The 17,841-nt window shown below is 36.3% G+C and overlaps 1 protein-coding gene across 1 annotated transcript in view; it reads left to right on the top strand.

Annotated features, from left to right (window-relative positions):
* The window catches only part of RAPGEF6 (Rap guanine nucleotide exchange factor 6), a 682,053-nt gene that overhangs the window by 642,038 nt on the left and 22,174 nt on the right, over positions 1-17,841 (top strand). The window contains exons 22-23 of the mRNA XM_042781366.1: positions 4,235-4,358; positions 10,146-10,366. Of these exons, the coding sequence (XP_042637300.1) occupies positions 4,235-4,358; positions 10,146-10,366 (345 nt within the window). The remainder of the gene's footprint in view (positions 1-4,234; positions 4,359-10,145; positions 10,367-17,841) is intronic.

Genomic DNA, 17,841 nt, shown 5'->3' with positions numbered 1-17,841 from the left:
AAAAAAAAAAAAGATTTACTGTCTTGGAAACCCAATGGGGGTCACTATGAGTCAGGAAAAAAAAAAAAAAAAAGAACATCATCTATGAAGAAAGCAAAAGATCATTAAAAAGATAGGAAAGAAAGAAACGGCCAAAATGAATGTCTGAAGAGACTCTGAAACTTTCTCTTTAGTGTAGAGTACCTACAGTGAATGGAAGAAATGATTAATTAAATATGCTGAACAGAAAATTCCAAATGCATCTTGAGAAGACAGAGGCAGTTATTATAATGAAATGTGCAAATACCTGGAGTTAAAAAACCAAGAGGGAAGAACACACTAGGCATTTCTCAAGCTGAAAGAACTGAAGAAAAAAATCAAGCCTCAAGTTGCAGTACTGAAAGATTGTATGGGAAAAATATTGAATGACACAGGAAACATTAAAAGAAGATGACAGGAATATACAGAGTAACCGTACCAAAAAGAATTGGTCGATGTTCATCCATTTCAGAAGGAAGCATATGTGATCAAGAACCAATAGTATTGAAGGAAGAAGTCAAAGCTGCTCTGAAGGAATTGACGAAAAACAAGGCTCCAGGAATTGGTGGAATACCCATTCAGATGTTTCAACAAATAGATGCTGCACTAGAGGCCTTTATGCATCTTTGCCGAGAAATTTGGAAGACAGCTGCCTGGCCAACTGACTGGAAGAGATCCGTATTTGTACCCATTCCAAAGAAAGGTGATCCCACAGAATGTGGAAATTGTCAAACAATATCATTAATATCACACTGAAGTGGAATCTTGCTGAAGATAATTCAAAAATGGTTGCAGCAGTATATTGACAGAGAACTTCCAGAAATGCAATCTGGATTCAGAAGAGGACATGAAATGAGGGATATCATTGCTGATGTCAGATGGATCTTGGCTGAAAGCAAAGAATACCAGAAAGATACTTACTTGTGTTTTATTAACTGCAAAAGCATTCAACTGTGTGGATCATAACAAATTATGGATAACATTGAGAAGAATGGGAATTCCAGAACATTTAAATGTGCTCATGAAGAACCTGTACATAGGAAGCTGTCATTCACACAAAACAAGGGGATACTGCATGGTTTAAAATCAGAAAGGGAGTGTGTTAGGGTTGTATCCTTTCACCACACTTGTTCGATCTGTATGCTAAACAGATAATCTGAGAAGCTGGACTGTATGAAGAAGAGTGTGGCAGCAGGATTGGAGGAAGACTCGTTAGCAGCCTGCAATATGCAGACGACTCAACTTTGCTTGCTGAAAGTGAGGATGACTTGAAGCCCTTATTGATGAAGACTAAAGACTGCAGCCTGCAGTATGGGTTACATCTCAACATAAAGAAAATGAAAATCCTCACAACTGGACCAATAAGCAGCATCATGATAAATGGAGAAAAGATTGAAGTTGTCAAAGATTTCATATTGCTTGGTTCCATGATCAACACCAGTAGAAGCAGCAGTTAAGACATCAGACGACATATTACACTGGGCAGATCTGTTGCAAAAGACCTCTTTAAAGTACTGAAGAGCAAGGATGTCTATTTGAGTCTAAGATACGCCTAACCCAGGGTATTACGGTATTTTTAGTTGCCTCATAGACATGTGAAAGCTGGACAGTGAATAAGGAAGACTGACGAAGAGTTGATGCTTTTGAGTTGTGGTGTTGGCAAAGAATACTGAAAGTGCCATGGACTGCCAAAACTAACAAATCTGCCCTGGGAGAAGTGCAGTTGGAATGCTTCTTGGAGGCGAGCTTGGCCAGACTTCATCTCACCTACTTCAGTCATGTTGTCACAAGGGACCATTCCCTGGAGAAGAGTATCATGCTTCAGTAAGTAGAGGATCATCAAAAAAGGAGAAGGCCCTCAACTAGATGGATTGACACAGTGGCTGCAATGATGGGCTCAGGTATAGCAAGGATTGTGAGGCTGACGGAGGACTGGGCAGTGTTTCGTTCTATTGTAGGTACATAGGTTGCTATGAGTTGGAGTCGACTCAACAGCACCTAACAAGAACAGACCTTATTACTGTGTTCCTAAAATCTGAACGTGACAACATTATAATCTAGATCCCCTGGGGGTCCATTTCTGTTGTCCCTTTTTTCTTTTGCGTTTTAATTCTATTGTCTTTTATTTTGATGTACCTAATCATTTTTGACCATTAATGGATGTTCTGTGTAACAAATTATAGAAATAATCTAAGGCTTTGGTTGATGTTCTGTTCCCCCAGAGAAAAATAAAAATTGTTTCTGTCAGGCAACTAGGGATGAAAGTAATCCAAAATCACTTTAATCCATTTTTTTGGACATAATTTAACACTGGTCTACATTCAGTTCATCCTTAGTCTCAGAATATAGCCCTTCAGGGTCTCAACCCAAAGCATTGTGGATTTACCTGGACTTAAATTGTTTTTTTCTTTAACTTCAAAAGACAGAGTGGCCCTGCTCAGTTTTTCAGCTTATCAGCCTACTTTTTTTAAAATGAGCAGTTGCACAGGTAGGCAAGCACTGGCAAATGCTAAACTGGCTTCTCTGCGGCCTCCTCCCTGATCTTGACTTTCTGATTCCTCACTACCTAATTAGTTGTCTGATGCCTTTGAGCATATATTTTTTGTTTTTTCCAGCTTTTTAATCGTTCTCAGCAGGAAGAGGATTCTGAGTTACGTAGTCTACTCTTTCATTATCACTCTTTTTTCATAAGGAAATGTTGTTATAAGCTTCAGACATTTTTCTAACATGTTACCTCAAAACAGGTTTATGTGACTTGAGTACTTTGATGATCAGTTTGGTTCCAACTGGTATTGAGACCCTAAACAATTCATATGTCATTATATAGATACTGCTTACTGTGAGGTAGGAGGCTATCCTATGTTTCAAACCATATCATTCTCAAACTTGGCGTCAAGGCCTTGAACTTCCACAGAGGCACCTCAGGTGCTGCCATTGGAGATGAACTGGGGTTATGGTAACTGTTAAAGATGCTGCTGTAGATAATCAGCTTGCCCTTTGAACACATAGTTTTTGTTTTGTGGTTCAGACTAGATAATCCAACAAATGGGCTAAGTCTGATTTCATACCTAATCTCTTCAAAGAAAAGTAAGCCATTTTTAAAGCTGCCTGGACTTTTTTCTCAGACAACTATTTAATAGTCAAAAATAAAAATAATAGAATATATTTACAGGTAAATTTATGCTAATGATTGAAGTTGTGATTATAAATTCAAACACCAAGAAAGAAAAAGTGAATGGCAGACTGAAGAATGTATACCCCAGAGGCACTACCTCTTAATTTCAATGTAATTATTGCCATTTGGGAATGTGAACCCACTATTACCTAGTCCCTACCATCCCCTTTTTCCCAGCAGAAGTCAGGAATTTTTGTGTTCATATGGTATCTTCCACTTCTTAAATCTTGACCACTCAATTTAAAAAATATATATGTATGTTTTTTATGTTGTATATATATATATAGTGAACCAAAGAAAACTTATTTGTGGGCTGAATTTAATTACTACCCCACTCATTTTTAAATGCTGTTCCTTTGCTGCCCCAAAGAGCAGATATGGGTGCTTGTCTGAAAGTAGGCTTGGGCATCTGGAGAGGTAGACTTAAGGGGCTGCACATTTTATGGGTGTGCTTATAAATTAATGAGATTGGTTTTAGAAGCTATGCAAAGAAGGACTTTCATATATTCATCATCCTTACTCCGATACCAAGCAAAATTCCTCCCAGTATATAGCTCATTTTCTGGGAACAGGCTTTAAGCCATCTACGAATATAAGAAGTCTTATAAATAAACGTTAGAATTTTTAAAGAATGTTCAGGTTTGTGCCACACAGGAATAACAACTTGACTTTTGTTACTCTTACGTGTTGTTATTGTTAGGTGCTATCGAGTTGGTTCCAACTCACAGCAACCTTATGTACAGCAGAACAAATCACTCCCGGCCTTGTGCCATCTTCACAGATGTTGCTGTATTTGTGCCCATTGTTGCAGCCACTGTGTTAGTCTGTCTTATTGAGGTCTTCCTCTTTTTCACTGACCTCCTCTTTACCAAGCATGATCTCCTTCTCCAGGGACTGGTCCCTCCTAATAACACGTTCACAGTATATGAGATGAAGTCTCACCATCCTTGCTTCTAAGGAGCATTCTGGCTGTATTTCTTCCAAGACATTTTATATAGGTATTTTAATTTTGAAGGTTAAAGAATTACTTTCATTTTGTAGGAAATGACTCCAAAGTAGATGGTTTAGTAAACTTTGAGAAGCTAAGAATGATTGCCAAGGAAATTCGTCAAGTTATTCGTATGACTTCTGCTAACATGGACCCAGCTATGATGTTCCGACAGAGGTATGGTATTGAAATGTGTAAAAGTGTTAAAGAGTGGTTTATGGGGCAATACAATAATAGTCATAGTATTTATGGTTTATTGGCCATCTAAATCCCTGGATGGTACAAACAGTGCTGCTAACCGAAAGGTTAGAGGTTCAAGTCTACCCAGAAGTGCCTAGAGGAAACACCTTGCAATCTACTTCTGAAAAGTCAGTCATTGGAAGGTCTGTGGAACACAGTTCTATACGTGTTGGGTCACTATACGTCTGACTTTTCTGAGTACATGGATATTTCTGTATTCTAATGGTTCTTTAAAATATCAGTGAATTTAAACCTAGGAAAATTGCTGATCTTTACTGTAGTTATCACACAACACAAATGCTTTCATCTGATTTCTAACCTAAGCTGTGAAGTATTAGTCTGCATCTCTCTGATATTTTCACTGACTATTTTGAAAATTCTATTTCTAGCAAAGTCATACTTCAGTATTCCAAAATACAGTTCTTATTCTCAATTTATACTACTGCTGTTTGTTTATAGTAATTTCTTTGATATATTTTTTGTTGTGTGCCGTCGATTCCAACATAGAGCAACCCTTTAGGACAGAGTTGAAACTGCCCTACAGGGTTTCTTAGCCATACGTAATCTTTATCAGAGCAGATTTCTAGGTCTTTTCTCCCACAGAGCCACTGGTTAGGTTCGAACTGCCGACCTTTTGATTAGTAGCCAAATGCTTAACCATTGCACCACCAGCACTCCTTTCTTTGATATAGTTTGTAAATTGCAATTTAAGCATGTTCCATCTTTAATAAAAATGGATAATATTATTTGTATTCTATATTAACCAAATCTTCCAAGAATGCTTTTTTAAAATTCATTTTTAATATAATAACAAAGTCTTCCTCAAAATACAAAGTGGCCAAGTTGTTCCCAGTAATCGTTATAATTTTCAGGGTAGATAGAAATTAGGATTTTAATTTTTGGTCTGATTTTCCTCTGGGCCCATATATTTAGCTTCAGTTTATAAGAACTTTAAAAAATAAAATATTTATAGAGACAAACATAATTACTGTGGTTCTAAAATACGTATTATCTAAGGAAACAAAAATACTTTGTTCTTTAAGAGTCACAGTGGAAACTTTTTGTAACCAAACAAAATTAGTGTGTGTCAGGATGGTGTTGTGTTGTTTGTTTCTTTTATTTAAGTCACTGTCCAGGACTCTTTGTTTTTGTAAGTAGTTGATCTGATGATTCCTCTGGTTCAGAGATCGCCAAAGTATAGAGGAAAGGGTATGCCCAGAATCACGTCTTTCTTATCCATCTCACTTCTGCCCCTTAAGAATCACTAAATATGAGAGGTATCATTGCTCAAGAGTTTGGAAGCAGAAAACATTAAGAACTAGGGACCAAAGCAAACCTTCATTTCTGTTTTTGTTGCATGTCTAAAAGCTGTACAGTGGTCCCGTCACTCTGTGTTGTCTTACATAGACCTCCATTCACTCATACATGTTTACCAGCTTGGTCCCTGAAGTTGATGCATTTGTGACCCTGGCAGCCCAGTTGATAGTGCACTAAGTACTAGCTGTGCTTCAGAAATGAACAGAGGAGGAAAAATTGATGAGGAAATGAGTAAACCTGCCTGTGTTTTTGAGAATGGCTTGGGCTGATAGAATAAAGCAAGGGGAAAAATAAATCATTTATAATTAGATTGCACTGAACCTTCCCCAAATCAATTTTGTCACTAATACTGAAATGCAGTATCTTTCTTTGAGCAAATAATTGTCCATTTTTAGTGGTGTGTGTTACCAGTATGGATGAAGTAACCCTTTTATCTTAACATAATTTGCTGACTGAAAAACTATTTAGAGATATATACTATCATAAAAATATTAATGGTATATTTTTATTTACCTGTTTAGTTAGATTTGCTGTTTATAATTTCTTACTGAATATATGGACAAAAAAATTTCTGATTTAAAAATGGAATTATAAATCTTACTGTTTGCTGCAGTTTCACCCTACCAGTGAATGAGCAGCTCAACATATTTTTAGGAAAAAAAGTTTAAAAGTTCTATCCCTTTCCCTTTAAGTTTCCTTTCCCAAAAACTTTATAGTAAGTAAACATTTTTAATCAAGATGAGTTGGGTATTAAATATATAATTGGTTCAAAGCATATTTTTCTTAATTTTTTTAAATGGCCCACAGTGCACACACATCATAATGCATCTTACCCTCCTGCATTTCATTAAAATCATTTTGCTGTCAACCTTTTCCTAGTAAAATTTTTCTGGTCTATTTTGTCTGCAGTTTCTGTGACTCTCAACTGTTGTCTTTTTTCTGTGCTTTCCTACTCAAACACATGCTTCAATGTTTGTGGCTCTTGCTTACAGGAAGAAGAGGTGGCGGAGTCTGGGGTAAGTGTAGAGATGAACACAACTGGAATGAAGGTTGTGCAACTCTTAACATATACTGCATCCTTTTCATTAATGCACGCATATTATAAAATAGCATGCGTTCTATTAACCCTGTCAAGCCTACCTTCCTGAAAAAATGCCTTTTGCTAACAAGAAAAGTAGTGATAGAGCTAGCCTTTTTCTTTTTTTTTTTTTCCCCTTTACTTTTCTAAGCACTTTAAATGAATTATTTACTGCTCCATCCACCCTATGAAGTAGGTACTACTGTATTATTCCCATTATACAGATGAGAAAGATAGAGTTGCCCAAAGTCTTTGCATCTCATCAGTGATGGATCCAGACCTAAGTAGTCTGATTTTAGAGTTCAAGCCACTTTATTTTATTCAACTGCCATATCTTATCAAAGTTAAATCTGTAAGTGTGTGAAGGAGCTCTGGTGGCGTAATGCCTAAGGCATTTGACTGCTGACCAGAAGGTTGGCAGTTCAAACCCACCAGCCACTCCACAGAAAGAAGACTGGGCTAACTACTTCTGTAAAGATTTAGCACCTCAGAAACCCAAATGGGGTCACTATAAGTCGGAATTGACACAATGGCAGTGAGCTTGTTTTTTTGTTTATGTTTTTAATAAATGTATAAAGGTAGATGTCTGTTTATAAAGATTCCATTTTTGATCTGTTTATAAAAAGAACCCTTTATTCAACTACTATAAAATTGAGTTAATATAGAAGATGATTTTAATTCTTCAGATCCACTGATACCATAAGACTTTTGGAATTATTTAAATTTTGTTTGAAATCCTGCCAACTCCAATGAAAGACTGCCTTATCTCTTTAAAACTGTGATAGAATCAGAAACTGCCACCTTTTGTTGTTTAAGTAAGTTCAGGTCTACACTCATAAATAACTTCAGAATCATGGAATGTTGAGGATCCTAGAAATCATGTATCTAGTCTTTTCATTTTTAGGTGAAGAAAGAAACCCAGAACTTAGATAGTTTTTGTGGATGAAGAGATTGTATAAGAATTTTGATATTTTAAGACTGTAGTGAATCATGGAGTTAAATGCTTTTTTTCAATACATACTTTGTTTTTTTTGTGAGCCACTTTCTAAGTGTCTTACTTTAACTTGAGTCTTGTCTTATTTGTGGTCTTGTTTTCTGTTAAAGCAAGGTGAACTTGATTCTCCTTCTGTTTTCTTCCTCCTTCCCTAATGTGTACTTTTCATATGTTTTTATCTACGTATACATTTATGAATTGGTAAAAATTGATACCTGGCACTATCGTTGTGAAGAATACCTGGACCATATATCTTAGTGGGTATTTTGGGTGTATGAATGGCTTATATTAACAACCAATTCTCTATTTAATTCAGCTTTGGGTTCATATTGTGTGATGCTTGCAGGCATTGAGTATTTTTGTTTATATGTCAGACTTCTGTCTTGGAAATGGCTTAGAAAATAATTTATTATCATTTATCACAGTGTTTTCATTTATCAGTTTGTATCCTAGATTTGTGGACACCTTCTCTTATTATGGATATCAAATAAGAAAACATTATTAAGCATTTGAATTAAAATTTCATCCTAAACGTTGGGTCTTGATTTTACTGTACTATAGATCTAAGATACCAGTTTTTGGACATACCATTATTTTATTACCACTAAGAAAAATCACTGCAGTGCTTTTTTATCAATAAAAATTTTTGTTTTATGTGCTTACTAAAAGAGCTCTTATAGACTTAGGCATGAGTTTTTATCATGTAACACCTTTGTGCATACATAAAGAGGAAAATGTCAGCAAAGTAAATTGATTAAAGTATTTCTAAAACTTTATATTCAGAATATGAATCTTCTCAATCATTTCTAAAGTCAGTATCTTTTACATACACTCTCTCTGTCCTCTGCCCATAAGGTATGTTCATGGTGCAGCATTTCTTAAAACAAGTAACAAGTCATTAAAGAACTAAAGCCACTGGTGCTGGCCTCTTTTAGACTGGCTTTCCAAATACTTAAAGCTAACCTTTTAAGACCTACTTTGGGAATATTGTTTAATTTGTCAGATTCATTTTACAATCATTTGGTTCCTGGAGGTTAAAAGAGTAATTCATTAATGTCATTGGATTATCTTCCAAACTATTCTGCAAACTTTAATGTTTCTACATACGTAAGCAGTAACAACCACATCACAAATTCTGTCTGACCAGTAGCAACTAGAAGTTGCTATTGAATGTGAGACACACTCCTATTTCAACAGACTTAAAATGTGAAAGAAAAAAAGTACCAGAACTTTTTTTTCAACTATATTTCACTTGATTTATAATGAAAAGAGTAGGATTTGAGTGTCCAGTGGATGTGTGAGCACTGAAGAAAAAGTTGTATGGCTATGGTCTATGTAGATTTAGAGTATTTTTATATAAGTTTGTGATTAATTTAGAAAACCCATAGGTACATTGTGGGGTTTTTTGTTTTGTTTTGTTTTGTTTTTGTTTTTGAGTATCATGGCAGTTGCCTTCAAAATTATAATCATCCAAGAACCTTGTATATGCTGGCCTTGTTAGAAAGGACAAACAGCATTATAGTTCCCATTTCCCATTGACCATAGATATAATTATTGTAGAAGGGTATTTGCCAAAGACCATAGAACTGGATGAAGCTGTACCTTGTTTAAATTGTAGTTATTTTTACCTGGCTTGCAGTGCCATCACATTCAGAGGGATTGCAGAAGAGAGGGCGAGATTTCCAGTCCTAAAGCCCACATTTCACCTAGCCATTCTGTATGTGGGTGGAAGCATTGGGTAGTTTTTTAACTGCATTTTTAATCTGTGACTAAAGTTAATTAAATGTAGATGCTATTATTTTTCACTAATATCTTACTGGTTGTTCTTGAATTTTGGCCTGAATCTGTTTATTGATAAAATTGGCAGTATGCTGAAACGGACCTGCTATAGATAGGAATGGTGATGGCAATAGCATCTTCCCAGCAGAATAGACAAGCCATGGTGCTCTGGAAACTCCCTTACTGAATAACCCTAATGCAGATGGACTTGCCATAGCTCCTGAGTATAAATGGCTTCAAGGGCTAAGAGGTGCTTTTACTTGTTCCATGGGTTATATAAGCACAAATGCAGGTCTCATGAGATGTGTTGCTCAGCAAGCCTGGGGCAGGTGGGGAGTTTTTATCTTGTTCCTTTGAATTCTGCACTTTGCCAGATCTTGTTCTTAATTCAGAACATCACCATGTGTATCAAATTACTTCGCATTAATGCTTTTTATCTTTTAACTTATTTGCATCAGCATGCGATAGCATTAACAGAACAAAATTCTTTTACTCTTCAATCTGCCATAATTATCTTTACAGCCAGCCCTTTACTGAGATCTCCATCTTCTTATAGGTCATTGAGTCAAGGCAGCACAAACTCAAATATGCTGGATGTTCAGGGAGGTGCTCACAAAAAAAGGGCACGCCGCAGCTCCCTGCTTAATGCCAAGAAGCTATATGAGGATGCTCAGATGGCAAGGAAAGTGAAGCAGTATCTTTCTAGTCTGGATATAGAAACAGATGAGGAGAAGTTCCAGATGATGTCCTTGCAGTGGGAGCCTGCATATGGCACATGTGAGTACCAGTCTCTGAGTTTATACTTGTGTAACACTAAATTAAAGCACAACAAAATAGAAATTCATTTCTCTAGAATTATACTAGGAACTCTGGTGGCATAGTGCCTAAGGTATTTGACTGCTAACCAGAAGGCTGACGGTTTAAACCCACAGCCACTCCTCGGAAGGAAGGTTAGGCAATCTACTTCCATAGTGATACTGCCTTGAAAACCCAAGGGGGGTCGCTATGAGTCGGACCCCACTCAACAGCAATGAGTTTGGTTTGGTTGGTAGAATTATACTACAATCCCAAGAAAATTGTTAACTTTTACTCACAAGAGAATACTGATAACACCCCTAAGCCTCATGTGATCCTGTTAATAAGATACTGAATCCCATCCATTCCTGACGATTACACTAAAGCAAGAAATAGATAAATAGTTTATGGTTGAAATCATAAAAAATTGGAATACTGTAAAGAAATCCTTTCGTTAGAGAAAAATTCTAACTTTATTTCTAAATGAGGAATGACCACAAGTAAAATATTTTTTATTTCACAAATAATATATTCAATTAGAAGACAGAAGAAATTTAATCAGAACATTGTTAGAGGTACTAGGTGTATTATTGGTATTAGTAAATAAAGATTAGACACATTCTGATATTAGTGTTTAGAAAATACAGTAGGGAGCAAAAGATGCAATTTTCAGGATTTTTTTTTTTTTTTAATTCAAACAACAGAATGCCTATGTCCCTGTGTGAATGAACTCGTGTTGTACAAGCAGAAATAAAAAATATTAATATACTGTTTTTCATGGGGGAAAATATTCTTAAGTTGAAATTATGGTTAAATGTTAATGCCAATAAAAATCTCAATAGGTTGCATAGAATTTAATAAAATGTTGACAAAATAAAACCAAAAAACGGTCAGAATTTCTTTTGATGTCCATAATACTGGGGCAAAGATGACCCTAAGATTGATGAATGGTGTTTGCATAGTAATAGAAAAAGTATATCAACAGAGTAGAATGGAGAAAATGGAAATAGAACCAAGTAATGATAACAGATTAATATGTGACAGTGAATTTAAAATATCTTGAACACTCCCACCTATAGGAGAAGGAATGAAATGTGATAGAAAGAACAAACTGAAGGACAAAGGCAGAGTTTGAATCTCATTTATTACCACTTGAGTGAGGTTCTTTTCATCTTAGGAGGGGAAAAAAAAAAAAGCTAACAAATATTAAGAACATTCTGTATGCCATCTATGATGCTAAATGTTTTATAAACATTAGCATTTGCTTCTTACAGCTGCCTCTGAGGTGTCCAGTATTGGGACAGTATTCCAATGAGTTAATGCACAAAAATCACCTGCTTATACAAAGATGTTGTGATATGAATTACAGTGAAAAAGATACCACTCACATACTAAAATTCTAGAGAATATTTAAGTAAATTGTTTCTTTATCAGTACAAGGAAGGCATATGGCCATTAAAAATAACAAATTTATATAGACTAGAAAGTATTTTCTAAAAGAAGAAGATGGAAGGAATACAGAGTCACTGTACAAAAAAGAATTGGTAGACATTCAACCATTTTAGGAGGCAATACATGATCAAGAACTAATAGTATTGAAGGAAGAAGTCCAAGCTGCACTGAAGGATTGGCAAAAAAAGTAAGGCTTGAGGAATTGACGTAATACCCATTGAAGTGTTTCAGCAAACAGATGCAATACTGAAAATGCACCTTCATCTATGCCAAGAAAGTTGGAAGATAGCTACCTGGCCAGCCAACTGGAAGAAATCCATATTTGTGCCCATTCCAAAGAAAGGTAATCCAACAGAATGCAGAAAATTATCAATAAAAATATTATTACCAAAACATGAAAGTAAAATTTGCTGAAACTAATTAAAAAATGGTTGCAGCAGTACATTGACAGGGGGCTGCCAGAAATTCAAGCCAGATTCAGAAGAGAACGTAGAACAAGAGGTATATCATTGCTGATGTCAGATGGATCTTGTATGAAAGTAAAGAATGCCAGAAAGATGTTTACCTGTGTTATTAACTATGCAAAGACATTTAAGTGCTTAGATCCTAACAAATTATGGATAACATTTCAAAGAATGGGAATTCCAGAACACTTAATTGTACTCATGAGGAACAATACATAGACTAAGAGTCAGTCGTTCATACAAAACAAGGGAATACTGCATGGTTTAAAATCATGAAAGGTGTGTGTCAAGGTTATATTCTTTCACTCTGCTTATTCAGTATGTTGAGTAAATAATCTGAAAAGCTGGACTATATGAAGAAGAACGCAACATCAGGATTGGAGGAACACTCATTAACAACCTACAGCAGTCTTCAGTATATATTACACTTCAGCATAAATAAAACAAAAATCCCCACTTCTTGACCAATAAGCAACATCATGATAAATGAAAAGATTGAAATGGTCAAGGATTTCATTTTTCCTGGATCTATAATGTTTATGGAAGTAGCCATCAAGAAATTAAATGACATTATATTGAGCAAATCTGCTGCAAAAGACCTCTTTCAAAGATGTCACTTTGAGGAAAAAAGAAAAAAAAGTCACTTTGAAGACTAAGATGTGCCTGACCCAAGCCATTGTCTTTTCAGTAGTCTCATACACATGTGGAAGCTGCACAGTTAATAAGGAAAACTGTAGAAGAATTGATGCATTTGAATTTTCATGTTGGTAAAGAATAATGAATATACCTTGGACTGCCAGAAGAACAAACAAATCTGTCTTGGAAGAAGTATAGCTGGAATGCTTCTTAGAAGTGAGAATGGCTAAACTTCACCTCTTGTACTTTTGTCATGTTTTCAGAAAGGATCATTCCCTAGAACAGGATATCATGCTTGGTAAAGTAAGAGTGTCAGTAAAAAATGGGAAGACTCACCGAGATGGATTGGCACATGGCTGCAGCTATGAGCTCAAGCATCCCGGCTATTGTGAGGATGGCGTAGGACTGGGTGGTGTTTCATGCTGTTGTATATAGGGTCGCTGTGATTTGAAACTGACTCAGTGGCACCTAACAACAGCAAAGTGTTTAGGAAAATCTCTTATTGTGCATGTGTGATATCAAGGCTGTTTGAAAATGGTACATGTTGAAAGATTGAAAGAATATATAGAACTTTTAGGTTTTATTATATTTTAAAGTTCAGAGCTATACATATAGCTAACCCTGCTTTGAATGTTCACCAGAATTCTTTTTTCCCCACATAATTTAATACAGACTTTATCATCATATGCTTGTACAACACAGTTTATTTTGCTGCTTTCAGCTAGTAAAAATTTCTCTTTTGTTTTGGTTATCATATAATCTTTGTTCCCTAAATCTGACTTGGGATATTTAAGATCATAGGCATGTCTTTTATGCTTTATTAATGATTAAAACTGTGAGACCCAGAAAAATCTCACATGCCCACCTTTTCATTCTTGCCTCCTCTTTTTCTATGTCTGTCACATACACCCTGCACAGTATACCTTCTAACTGTCTACATCACTACCACCAGACTTGTCTCCATCTTACAACACTAAATGATGTCCCCCACTACATATTTAATATTGATTTGAAATGAGAAAATCTGTGGACCTGCCTTTCTTGTAGGTTTTGTGAAAAATTAAATTCAGTGTTCCTTGTTTTTGGTTTCTATTACATAACTGATTTTTAAGTATGTCATTAAGTAATGATTTTATCCCCAAGCCCAAAGACTGTAGCTGATTTCTAAGCATTGTGAGATTCAGTTGTTCCTAATAAATCAGTGTGTGTATGTATATGTGTGTGTGTGTGTGTGTGTGTATGTACATATATATGTATATATAGTTTGGCATCTATCTGTGAACTCTATTTTAAGTAGTTTTAGTAAAATGTCAGTAGAGAATTGATTAGCATTGAGGGTAGGGGGAAATATGTTTTGTGACTGTTAAGTGAAAAACAACATTTTCAATTAATTCCAAGCCACTGTATATTGTTCTCTAGTACTGCCTATGTTTTGACTTTATGAATGTTCCCTAATTTGTATCACCCAAAATATACTCTAACCCCCAAAAATAAACAAAGTCACTGCCATCGAGTTGATTCCAACTCATAGCAACCCCCATTGGGTTTCCAATGTGGTAAATCTTTATGGAAGTAGATTGCCCCATCTTCCTTCTGTGAAGTGGCTAATGAGTTTGAACCACCAGCCATCTGGTTAGCAGTCAAATACTTTAGGCACTGCACCACCAGAGCTACTTAAAATATACTCTAGACTCTTATAATAAATAAAAGCATGATAACTATGCAGCTTAAACATTCTAGTTTTGCTTTTATCTTGGTATTTAAAACAAACATGTCATAGAGTCATTAAAAAGGTCTTTAAAAAGACAGGAAAGGAAGAAAAGACCAAAAAGGATGTCAGAGGAGACTCTGAAACTTGCCCTAGAACGGAAGAGTAGCTAAAGCAAATGAGAGAATTGACAGGATAAAAGAGCAGAACAGAAGATTTCAAAGAGCAGCCCGAGAAGACAAAGTCAGTTATTGTAATGAAATATGCCAAGAGTTGGAGTTAGAAAACCAAAAGGAAGAACACACTCAGCATTTCTCCAGCTGAAAGAACTGAGGAAAAAAATGTAGGCCTCGAGTTGCAATATTGAAAGATTCCATGTGCAATATGTTGAATGATGCAGAAAACATCGAAAGAAGATGGATGGAATACACAAGGTCACTATACCAAAAAAAACTGGTAGATGATCATACATTTCAGGAGGTGGCATATGATCAAGAACCATTAGTATTAAAGAAAGAAGTCAAAGCTGCCCTGAAGGAATTGGCAGAAAACAAGCCTCTGGGAATTGACGGAATACCCATTGAGATGTTTCAACAGACAAATGCCACATTGGAGGCACTCATTCAGCTATGCCAAGAGATTTGGAAGATAGCTTCCTGGCCAACTGACTGGAAGAGATCCATATTTGTACCAAAGAAACTTAATCCCACAGAATATGGAAATTATTGAACAATATCATTGATGTCACACACAAGTAAAATGTTACTGAAGATAATTCAAAAATGGTTGCAGCTGTATATTGACAGAGACCTTCCAGACATGCAAGCTGGATTCAGAAGGGGACGTGGAGTGAGGGATGTCATAGCTGATGTCAGATTGAGTTTGGCTAAAAGCAAAGAATACCAGAAAGATGTTTGCTTGTGTTCTTTTGACTATGCAAAGTCATTCGATTGTGTGGATCATAATAAATTATGGATAATTTTGAGAAGAATGGGAATTCCGGAACACTTAATTGTACTCATGAGGAACCTGTGCATAGACCAGGAGACTGTCATTCAAACACAACAAGGGGATACTGCATGGTTTAAAATAAGGAAGTGCATCAGGGTTGTATCCTTTCACCATACTTACTCAACTTGTATGCTGAGCAAATAATCCGAGAAGCTGGACTATATGAAGAAGAACGTGGCATCAGGATTGGAGGAAGGCTTATTAACAACCTGCAATATGCAGATGACACAACTTTGCTTGCTGAGAGTGAGGATGACTTAAAGCACTTACTAATGAAAATTAAAGACTACAGTGTACAGTGTGGATTACACCTCAATATAAAGAAAGCAAAAATCCTCACAACTGGACCAATAAGCAGCATCACGAGAGATGGATAAAAGATTGAAGTTGTCAAAGACTTGATATTATTTGTTTTCACAATCAACACCAATGGAAGCAGCAGTCAAGACATCAGAAGACATATTGCATTGGGTAAATCTGCTGCAAAAGACCTCTTTCAAGCGCTGAAGAGCAAAGATACCTCTTTGAAGGCTAGGATGCGCCTAACCCAAGCCATGATATTTTCATTCACCTCAAAAGTGTGTGAGAGCTGGACATTGAATAAGGAAAATCGAAGAATAGTTGATGCTTTTGAGTTGTGATGTTGGCAAAGAATGCTGAAAGTACCATGAACTGCTAAAAGAACTAATAAATCTGTCCTGGAAGAAGTGTAGCTGGAATGTTCTGTGGAAGTGAGAATGGCCAGACTTCATCTCACCTACTTTGGTCATGTTGCCAGAAGGGACCATTCTCTGAAGAAGAATGTCATGCTTGGTAAAGTGGAGAATCAGCAAAAGAGGGGAAGGCCTTCAATGAGTAGGATAGATACGGTGGCTGCAGCAGTGGGCTCAGGTATAATAGGGATAGTGAGGCTGGCACAGGACCTGGCAGTGTTTCATTCTGTTGTACATAAGGTCGCTATGAGTTAGAGACAGCTTGACAGCACGTAACAACAACAACGTCATAGAGGACTGAAGTTGGACCTGAGTTGAAACTACCTTGAATAAAGTTGAAACTACCTTGACTGAAGGATTATTGAAGGAAGAAGTTCTTTCCTTTGGACTGCAGTGTTGATTTTATACAAAGAAGACAACTTTTTGTTGCTTAAGAGAGTTCTCAATTTTTAATTCTGACATTCATTTTCAAATACTTTACCCATGAATTTATAAAACAGTATCTTTAGTATTGCCATGTGTAGTTGTTGAAATAATTTTTGTTTATTCATTCAACAAATAGCTATTAAGCACTAATTCTCTTATCAGTCCTAGGAACATAGGGATATAATATTGAACAAGATACACAGTCCTTACTTTATATTGGTTACAACCTAGTGAGCTGCCCTCCTAGCTCATTCATTAGAGCATGAGACTCTTAATCTCAGGGTCATGGGTTTGAGCCGCACATTGGACATTACATTTTAAGGAGCTCTAATGGTACAGTCTTAAGTGCTCACCTGTTAACCAGAAGTCAGCACTTTGAGCCCACCAGCTACTCCATGGGAGAAAGATGTGAGAATCTGCTTAATAAAGATTTGTAGCCTTGGAAACCCTATGGAGCAGTTCTGCTCTGTGCTATAGGGTTGCTATGAGTCAGAATCAACTCCATGGCAGGGGTTTGGGTTTTTTGGACAGCCTAGTGCAGGAAGAGACATTAATTGATTAATCACACAGATAATTGCATGGTTACAAATTATGCTCATCATTGTGAAGGAATGATACAGGATGCCATGAGAGCACAAAACAGATCCAGTCTAGTTGCTGCAGTTTGGGAGAAGTTAGGGAAGGGCTCCGTGAAGTTCTTTAGGAAGTAATCTGAAAGAACAAGTGAAAGGGAGCTTTCTGGTTTAGGGAATGAATGAAGGCTGATTTAATAGAAACCTACAAGAATGAGACTGGGGAAAGGGAAAGTATGTGGTCCAGGGGGGTGAAGTGATGCTAGATCATGCAGGGCCTTATCAGCCTAGTTTTAGAGTCTTAGATTTTTTTTTTTTTTTTTTAATTGTGATTTGGGTGAAGATTTACAGAGCAAATTCACTTTCCATACAGCAGTTTACATATACTTTGTCTCATGACATTGACCACAGTTTACCACAGTGCAACAGCTCCCCTCCCACTTCCTTCCCATACTTACCTCTTCCCAGTGTCTAT

This window comes from Orycteropus afer, unplaced genomic scaffold, assembly GCF_000298275.1.
Source record: "Orycteropus afer afer isolate SDZICR_OR568_19922 unplaced genomic scaffold, OryAfe1.0 scaffold00112, whole genome shotgun sequence".
Taxonomy (NCBI): Eukaryota; Metazoa; Chordata; class Mammalia; order Tubulidentata; family Orycteropodidae; genus Orycteropus; species Orycteropus afer.
This window is presented reverse-complemented; position numbering and strand designations above follow the sequence as displayed.